Genomic DNA, 10,296 nt, shown 5'->3' with positions numbered 1-10,296 from the left:
CACGTGATGGTGGGTTGACTAACCCTACGAAATCTAGCCCCCAAGTGTGGAAAGGCTATGGGGTGACCATGCTGTGCAAGCCCTGTGGATGGGTATGAATCAAGTTAGCTTGTACTTGGCAACTATGACAACTTTTCACAAATTCTGCCGCATCTTTTTTCATGGTTGGCCAGTAGTAGCCCACCTACAGTAGGCATCTGTAAAGCTTTTTCTTCCCCTGGTGCTCACCACATTCTCCTGAATGCACTTCTTTTATCATTTCTTTTGCTTCTTCAGAGCCCAAACACCTCAAAGGGTCCCCATCATACACCTTTTTGAAAAGGACCATGTTATGCAAGAAGTAACGTGTTGCCAACCTCTTAAGCTTGTATCTTTCACTGTGCTTCTGTGGCAGGATGTCTTCTGTTAAGTACTGTATGAAAGGGCTTCTCCAATCCTCGCTGACGAATACAGCGTAACTTTCCTCCCTATCTGCCACAAGCTGGCAGGTCTCACACTAGGTTTGGACTTTATCTGCATCTTTACCCATACTTGGCCAATAGAAGTCTGCTCTCTGAAGTCTGCGGTAAAGACTGACTTCTCCGCAAGACTCGTAAGTCTTGTCGTGTATTTCTTTCAATTTTCTCTAGGCTTCTTCCTGCCCTACGCATCTGGATAAGACCCCACCTGGCATCTTACGGTACAACTCTTCTTTTACCAAGGCATAGTCTTTTCACATTTTTAATTCTGTTGCATCATCTCCTTTTACCAAGATTTCCTTTATGGGGATCCGCCAATCCCCTTTACCCTGTTCCTCTCGGAACTTTTCCTTCAACATCTCAATGATGGATTCTTCCCTCTCGCTGACTTCTATCCTAGTGCTACTCCCTTTGAAGATTATTTGCGAACCCAGTGCAACTAATGCGTCCGCATACCGATTTTCATTTCTCGAGGCATGCTTTATTTTAAAGGTTGAGAATTTTTCTTCCATTCTCTAGGCCATCGCTCTGTACAGGGCTAGGCTAGGCTCCTTTAAGGAAAAGCTTCCCTTGGTCTGACAAACAACCAAGTTCGAATCCCCCAATACTTTCAAATGTTTGATTCCCATTTCGAGAGTCGTGGCAAGCCTGGTTAAGTAGGCCTCGTACTCCGCAGTGTTGTTTGAACAGGCGAATTCTAGCTTAAATAACAGCGCCACTGCCTTGTCTTCTTCAAGGTACAAAACTACTCCTACCCCTCCGGAATGGATAGTAGAAAACCCATCGAATTTCATTATCCACTGTTCTCTGACTTCTTTTGCCATGGCTACTTCCCCTGGAACTTCATTATCCAGTGGGAATTCTTCCTCTCCTGGAAACTGTGCCAATAAATCTGCTATAGCCTGACTTTTCGCTGCCCTAGGTGTCCTCATTCTTAAGTCGTATTGTGATAACTGTAACAACCATTGGGATATTCTGCCGGAGAGGATCGGCTGTTGTAACAGAGCTTTAATGGCATGGGACTTAGACATCAGCCATACTTCGTAGGCCAAGAAATAGTGACGCAACCTCTGTGAAGCGTATACAATGGCCAGGCACGCTCTCTCTACCCTTGGGTAACGAGTTTCTGCATCTTTTAAGGCACGGCTGATGTAGTATATTGGCTGCTCAACACCACCTCCATCTTCCTGAGTGATTAGTGCGCCGATGGCATATGAGTTGGTGGCCAAATAGAGTAGCAGTGGTCTTTTATGAATAGGGGCCTGCACTCGTGGGGAGGTTCATCATTAACTGCTATAGCCTTTTGAAGGCCGTCTGTTGCACTTCCCCCCATTCAAAACTTTGCCCCTTCTTGAGCAACTTGGTGAAAGCAGAGGTGATTGATGCCAATCTAAGGATGAATCTCCGGATATATGAAACTTTTCTAAGAAGCTCTTTAATTCTTTTACTGTGGTCGAATGTCTCATAGTTGCTATGGTTGTGGCTTTAGCCGGATCCATGTCTATGCCCCAGCTGTGAACTAGGAAACCCAAGAATTTCCCAAAGGACACTCCGAATATGCACTTGAGGGGATTCATTCTTAACTTGAAAGTTTTGCATCTTTCGAATACCCTTTTTAACACACAAAAGTGCTCCTCTCTTCTCTTTGACTTAACCACTATGTCATCCACATAGTCTTCTAGCTCCTGGTGCATCATATCGTGAAATATGGCCGCCATTGCTCGTTGGTAAGTTGCGCCTGCATTTTTTAACCGAAGGGCATCACAGTGTAATAAAAATTCCCATGGGTGTTCTGAAAGCAGTTTTCTCTGCATCCTTTGGTGCCATTCTGATCTAATTGTATCCGCTAAAACCATCCATGAATGAAAACATGGCACTTCCTACTGCGAAATCTATTAGTAAATCCATGTTTGGCAATGGGAATTCGTCCTTTGGACAAGTTTTGTTGAGATTTTTGAAATCTACACAGCATCTTATCTGGTCGTTCTTCTTCTTCACTGGTACTATGTTGGATAGCCAGCAGGGATGTTGAATAGGCTTGATGAATCTTGCGGCCAACAACTTCTGCTCCTCTTTGACTATCTGCTCTTCTATTTCTGTGTGAAATATCCTGGCAGGCTGGGCCACCGGCTTGGCCTCTAGGTTTACATTTAATGTATGTGCAACTAGCCCGGAATCCAGTCCTGGCATTTCGCTGTAGTCCCAAACAAAAACGTCTTTGAATTCTTTCAACAACAGTATGAGTTTTGACTTCTCCTCTTCTGTCAGGCTTGCACTAATTGAGATAGGCCTTGGTTCTCGTGAATCAAACCCTAAGTCAATTTCTTCCAATTCTTCCTCTACCACAACCTGTGCGTCCTTTTCTGCTGTAACTTCCTCATCCTTCTCTTCTTCTTTTCCCAAACTTTCTTTAGCGACGCAACACGCCAAACTCTCTTGTTGCCCTTTTTGGGTGGGACCCACTTGCATCTCACCTGTAGGCCCCACGCACCTTCATAACTTATACACAATCCTGCCATCAAGGCCTCGGACCCTGATGCACTTAGGTGTTTCGTCTGGCTCCGCGGCAAGCGCTTCTTTTCTTTTCTTCTTTCGCGCCAGTAGTTCTCTTAAATCAAGTTCTGGGTCGTCTTGGACATCTTCCCACCTAAGCACGAAGGTACCTCATGGCTTTGAAACCGAGTTTTCCTAGATGGAGCTCATTGGTCATAAAACATGATTTCCAACAAGTGGGCTTCTGCCTGCTCAAATGGCGAGGGGTTTACAACTATGCGTATCATCCTGCCATTCAATCTTCCTTTCACACATTGGTGGTAGGTGGATGGGACCAGTTGGTGTTTGTGTAACCAGGGCATTCCTAAAAGCACATGATAGGATACTTCCGTTCTGACCACATGGAAACGAGCTAAAGAAGCTATAGAGCCTACTTTCAACCACAACTAAATATGGCCTGCGGTGTACTCACCTCTTTCACCGAACCCCGTTACTTCCATCGGGTATCCTTGGATCTTTCTTTCTAAAATTCCTGCTGCTTGCAAGGTGCTCAACGGAATGAGGTTTACGGATGCACCTGTATCCACCAGGGCCCTCTTGATAGGGATTTGATTTATAGATGCTGCTAAATAAAGAGGCCTCCTGTGATCTGGGTGTCCCACCTCCATATCTTCACTGCTGAACGTGATTTCTGTTGATTCCTGTAGGAGGGCTCTGTCTTCTGGCATTTCTGCTGACAGGCATTCCACCCCTGCCCCGGAGGCTATACTTACCAAAGCCTCCGTGGCTATTTTCCTTTCTTTTGCTGTAAGTCCCAACTGGTCAAATAGATTTTTGAACTTGGCACTCTGCTGTAGAGTGGTAATCGCTGTGGCAAGCAAGGCCAAATTTTCTTCCTCGTTTTCTCCCAAGTCTGCGCATATTACTACTGCTGCTATACCCTTTCCCTTGTGGTTTGGGAATGGGTTTCTTTGGACTTCCTGCTAGGTTAGCTCCAATATGCCTTCTTTAATCCTACGGTGCACCAGCCTGCGAAGCGCCCAGCATTCTGCGATGGGATGTTGTACATAGTTGTGTAGGCGGTAGAAGCGAGGGTCTCTCCTTTCTTCCTCCGTGGGCTCTCTTGAAACTTGGTTGGGTTTAAAGATCCCATCCGCTATCCATTTTTCAAGTAGCACATCCAGCTCCTTTGGAGTACATGGTAGGGGTGGGGGCATATCATACTCCCTCCCCTCTGTTTTCCTTCTCTGCTCTCCAGTGGACACTGCCATAGCCTGCGGGGCGTTCCTTTTGTCTAAACTGGGTTTTACAGACTGAGCCATCTTTCTAGCTTTCTGCAATAGTTATGCGAACTGGGAAATCTCTAGATTTTCCAGGACAGCTCTAAATTCCCGAATCATGTTGGTCATGCACATTTCTACTAAGGTCCTTTCTTCACAGTGGTCATAGTAATCAAGTGCTATGTCCCTGAACCGTTTGATGTATTCCATCAAATTTTCACCATTCCTTTGCTTGGTTACTTGCAGAGTTGCGAGCGTTACCGTTTCTTCTTTGTGGAAGTACTTAGTGCAAAATATATCCACCATGTCATCCCAAGTTGGGATCGATCCTGGTTTTAAGCCAACGTACCAGGTGTATGCCCGGTCACACAGTGACTTTGAAAATTCCTGCAGACATAAGTCTTCGTCTGCTGCGTAAGGGCCAAGGGTATCAATAAATTTGCTCATGTGCTCTACTGCACTTCCCTTCCTGCCATCGTACTGTGAAAAGGCCCTTGGCTTATACCTCTCAGGGTATGGTTTGCTGAGTACCTTTAGAGGGTAAGGAGGTCTTCATGTGTAAAACCTCTCCTTTGGTGTTTTGGCTCTCTCTTACTCCAGGAGAGCCGCTACTTCAGCCATAGTAATGAAGCGCTGTTCAGCATTCCGTGGGACACCTCCTGCCAGTGTCTCCTCTCTGTCTGCCGCATGATCTAGGTCATGCTGGCTGCTTTTTTCCTTTGTTTTGTTTGCTTTCAGTTGACGGATCTCTTCTATCATTTGTTGCTACGAGTGCTGCAGTGATTGCAATACTTCAATGAAAGTGTTGACATTGTCCGCGAGGACTCTTGTCTAAGGCTGAGGATCAGCCCCCATTCTGTTGGCACCTTCCGTTTGGTTAAGTTGTTGTTGGTGAGGCGTTGTTGGCCTAGATTCTGCTTGCGAGGGTACAGCACTCAGATTCTGTGTCGTCCTGGACTTTGGTGGCATTGTTTGTGAGGGGCTTTGTTTTCTTTTTTCCTTTTGCCCCTAAATATCTACCCACTTAAATGGGGAAATGACCAAATAGCCCTTAACATCAATTACAATAACAACACTATTTGTTTTCCTTTTATGGAAGAGAGGGAAAAAAGAAATAACAGAGAAAACATCAAATGTTCACGGGTCAATTGGAATACTGGAGGAATATGACTGGAAATTCAATCCGCAGGAGCAGAATCACAAAGGGGAGAACGTCCCTCCTCAAAGCGATCAATCTCTCAAGAATGAATCCTGTCGTAGAGGTTAACGGCTCTGAGGGAAACGGGCCTAAGTGGTTTTCTGCGTAGATGTTTTCGAGTTTTTTCCTACAGAGGGCCGGATTTCATGAGGGAGAGAAAGGATTAATCTATCGGTGCATGCCCACCTTTCTAACTCTCATTATTTCTTTCTTTCTTCTCACTATGTTTTCCTTTTCTAGTTCTTTTAAGTTTTCTATTTCCTTCCCTAAGTTCCGTTCCGTGTTGTCCCCTGTTCATGGCAAGACCCTTCTTTTATAGTGCCTGCTGTGACCCAATTTTACTATTTTAACCCTTAATTCCCTTTGTCTGGTCTGGGTGTACTGGCCGACCATTACTGTGCCGTCTATGTGTCGCCCTCCCATCACTAGACAAGGAAGAGTATTTTGTTTGCTAGTCTGCCGTGGCACCCTTTCCTGCCACGGGCTGGGTTATTTCTCTCTCCTTATCCCTCATGGCATGCACGTAATGGTTCCAACTCAGCTTGCCTCTTTTGGGTAGTAAGTCATCCCAGCAGAACACCACCCCGAAAGAGCTTAAGCCAGAACCATAAAAATAGATTTTTCTCCTCTCCCCACCACCAAACCATGCCCTCTGATCCTCTGACCCCTCGACCTCACCATGCTCTGTATTGGTTAGGTACAGGCTGGTGGTGTCTGGGCCTTGCGCGTGCCTTCATTCCATATGTGTCCAAAACTTGCCTGTTGCCCATTCGTCTTCCGTGGTTTGGAGGCTCGCCGTCCGTGTTTTTTGACCTCTTATGTGGGCTGTTCTTTGCTTTCCCGCTTCATTCAAGAGCTAGGCTTTGTCTGATGATGGGCCTTACATTTCTTTGGCCCATTCCTTGGTTTCCTTTATTTCTTGCAAAGTTGTACTGTTATTCCTGCCGTAATAACTTAATCCGGTTGGACATCTTTTATGCCTGCCGTTTATTCCTTCTCTCAGTGGCTTGGCAAGGCCACTATTTTGCTTTTACTTATGGGCTCCTATGTCCCTTTGGGCATCCTTAGCCCATTTGCTTTCTTTAGGCTTCCTTGACCCTTTTGCTAATTCCACACTCCCATGAACTTTTTACTAACTTCATTGGGCTTCCCTGACCCAATAACCTTATTCTCATCCTTGGGGTTTATGGGCTTGCCATAAACATAAATCCCTTACTTTCTTAGTTTGCATTATCTTGAGCCTGCAGCGGCCCTTTCTTACTTTTCTATCTCATACACTGCCCATGAGATACTATTTCTTTCTTTCCGGGCTTCTTTGAGCCCATTTGCCTCTTCAAGACCCATTTGTTTATTTCTTGGGCCTATGATCCATTATTCCTGCCGCTTGGGCCTAATGGTTTTAGTGTCTGCTTTGTCAATTCTTTGTTGCCCTTGTTATTAGGCTTTCTTTCTCACAAATGGCCCTCAACAAATAGATTTGACTTTGAATTTATGACATTCTCTATATGAGGATTGTTCTTTAACATCAAGCCAAATTACCAATTGAGGGGAAATATAAACAATGTTCAAACCCTAGATCTTTTATTTGATGATAACAGATTTTACCTATTGAGTTAACTGGAACCCATGATATATGTATAACTAGTACTTTTATTACGTTGAGGGAAGTGAGGGACACAAATTTAGTACATAGTTTTACAAACTATTGTTTTTTTTTTTTAATACAACACAAAAAAGTAATTAAGCAATTTATTTATAACATTGTTAATGTGACACAAATCATATTTATTGCTACATTGATTTGGAAGCTTTATATGATACCTTAGAAGTAATTTTAACATTTTTCACTCAACAACTTCCTACAGGGATGTTGACAAATTGAGCATTCACTTCTGTGGTGTTAAAAAATTTAGCTTTTAGCATCTCAAAAATCTAATTTATCTATTTTAATACCACATATAATAGTACGCCCTATATCTCATCTTTTACTTTAGCATATCACCCAATTATTTTAAAATAATACCTATAAAATATCCACTCACAATAGTGAGAGTGAAAGGCTGAGATGAGAGAGAGAATAAAAAATCAATAAAAGCGAATAGCAACTTGCCACTCTAGCTACAGTCATTGCTACTAATAGTAATTCACGGTAGCTAGTTGTTAAATATTTTTAAATTTAGTAGCTCCAATATAGCATGCATTTTGCTGTTTGTGGTGCAAAAAATAGTTTTTTTTGGGGAAGGGGGGCCTACTTTAACACTAGTAATATGAATGCTATATAAGAAGTTTAGAAGACACTTCTCAAAAAAAAAAAAAAAAAAAAAAAAAAAGTAAAGTATAGAAGACAGTCAAATTTCCAAAAAACAGGCGCAAGGATATGAATATGATTTTTTTTTTTTTTAATTTATTGGCTTTTGGCAAACAAAAAGTACTCTTCCCATAGATTTTCATTTATTTCCCCTCTACACACCTTATTCCTCTTCAATTGAAAATGATGTGACTTAGATGCTTGTAATGTGACTAGACTGATATACCGATCCTTAATGAGTGAGTAATCAAATATGTCATTCAGTAAGTATATGCAACTTTCTTAGACTTTCGCTACTAAAACAGAGACATGCACTCACAGTTTGGCATACCAGTATGCGGAAAAGTCCAAAACTCTATTAAGAAAAATGAATAATTCTAAAGACCCATACAATTGCACATTTAATTTGTGCAACTAAGTGTATTTTTGAGAACAGCTTATCTAACTTTTTATTGAAAATGTGCTAAAATGTACTTATATCTTGAAAATATTTTGAAAAAAGTGAGAAAATGAGGAGAAAAATGAGATTTTAAAAAACTATACATAAAAGCTATTACTAAAAGCTGGTGTCAAACACACTATGAGTAGTGGAAACTTTTTGCCCATATAAATTCACCTTTTTTCATGGAGTACTCACAATTGCACAAATCAACATATTGTGAAATTAAACGTACCAAGTTTTCTACACGAATCTTCAATCAAGGGACTAGATCTACCAATTATCACATGGTACCACTTACCAATCATGTCATTTTCAAGGCCTGATTCTTCTAATTAGCTACACGCTGAATGGGCCACTAAAATTTTGTGGGTATTGATCTGTCCAGAATTCACTAGTGCAACTTGCCAAGACTCTATAATGAAGACATTGTTGGTAGGGTATGATTAGGAACGAGACTCCAAATCTGGCAGGATAAAGTCTTTACATCAATTGAATAGCACCACATCATGTGATACATGCGAAGGCAGAGGTCGATATTTTAAGGGTCTTTTTTTTATTTAATTTTCTTCTAACAAATGTCTGTGAACAGAATATAATGTAGACATGCTTTTCAAATGAAATTGAACCACTTGGGAGCATCTCTCTCTCTCTCTCTCTCTGTTTTTTTCCAAAAGTAGGTAGAACAGTTGCATTTGGTTTGAATTAGGGAATAAGTTTCTATGTAAAGTTTAATTATTCATTTTGTTTAAAATAAAGTTTAGACAGGACTATTTGAGTTCCAAAATAAGAAATTTTGGTCAGAAAAAGGTGGTGCTAGCCGATATTGGAATCCGATCAGGATCCATGATGGCTCCTAACGCACTTTAGGAGAACTTTTTGAATTTAAATTTGTCTCTTTCTAAATACCCGAATCCCATCCAAATAAGATAAGAAGCATTACATTCTTTGATTGTTTACCACGCAATCACTATCTCTGTGTGGATTTTTCTGGTTTTTTTTTTAAATCTTTCAAAATCGGGGTGATGAAGATTAAGAACAATATCATTTTTTTTTTTAAGGAAAAAAAAAAAGTGCTTTCGAAGTGCTAGGGACAAAAATATTTTGACAATTTTTTTTTTTTTAATCACTATTGGCGTGGCAAATTGTTACAAGAGAAGCATCACTCTTACATGGGTCTATATTTACATTACTTTTGTTTGCACCAATCACAACGTGTCACTTCAACAATTGTGAAAATTGTTGTGTTTCTAAACTTATTTGCATAGTTTCTCAAAAAAAGGGGGGAACAATTGAAATCGTGAGTTAAGGACACTATCCTAAGATTTCGGTTGTTGCACACGTGTCTGTTCACACTATGTGCCCATTTCAAATATTTGCCAAAAAAATAAAGCATTGCATATTACTATTACCAGGGGCGGTCCAACATAATTTGGGGTCTAAGGCGAAAAATTTATGCGGAGACTTTAATATATAAATATTAATTAAACCAAATTTTTTAATACTAATCAAATTAAGGTTAATTTAATACATTAAATACATAAATAGTACCAACTAGACTAATGTTAATTTCATATAGAGAACTGAATATCATAGTTGAATTATAAATATTAATAAAAAGGAATAAAAATACATTGCGATTGAAAAAGATACATTATTTTGGATATAAGACGATGCATAGTTAAATAAAGTTGTAATCTAATTTGTAATTTTATATTTTGATTTTAAGAGAGAGAGAGAGATAGATATTATTTGGTGTATGGTTTTGTAGGATATTAGTTTACAAAAATCAAAGTCTCAAACTATTAGGGAAGATTAATCTATAATTGATGATTAAACACATTTGCAACATCTTTTTGAAATATTTTAGGGTTTCAATTGAGTTAAGGTTCTATTGGTCTTTTACTTTGAGAGTTTTAATAGAAATGAAAAAGAAAAATGCGCTAATTAAAAGTACTATAAAATGTTCAAAATATAATGTGATATTGTCTCTCATTGATGAACTTCATCAATTTAACTAATGAGTGTTTATATCACATTTTTTGTGATTAATAACATGGCAATTTGTAAGTCAATAGTAAAATTTGTATATCACTAATAAAAAAAAAATGTACAACCTT

The 10,296-nt window shown here is 40.3% G+C and overlaps 1 protein-coding gene across 1 annotated transcript; it reads right to left on the bottom strand.

The window, feature by feature from the left end:
- Positions 1 to 973: 973 nt before the first annotated feature.
- LOC115951581 lies at positions 974 to 2,176 on the bottom strand. Its single transcript, XM_031068757.1, has 2 exons — positions 2,069 to 2,176; positions 974 to 1,720 (listed from the first exon to the last, which is right to left on the bottom strand). Exons 1-2 carry the CDS (start codon positions 2,174 to 2,176, stop codon positions 974 to 976), a joined length of 855 nt encoding a protein of 284 aa, XP_030924617.1.
- Positions 2,177 to 10,296: the final 8,120 nt, after the last annotated feature.

The sequence above is a fragment of the Quercus lobata genome, chromosome 7 (assembly GCF_001633185.2).
Source record: "Quercus lobata isolate SW786 chromosome 7, ValleyOak3.0 Primary Assembly, whole genome shotgun sequence".
NCBI classification, from domain to species: domain Eukaryota; kingdom Viridiplantae; phylum Streptophyta; class Magnoliopsida; order Fagales; family Fagaceae; genus Quercus; species Quercus lobata.
This window is presented reverse-complemented; position numbering and strand designations above follow the sequence as displayed.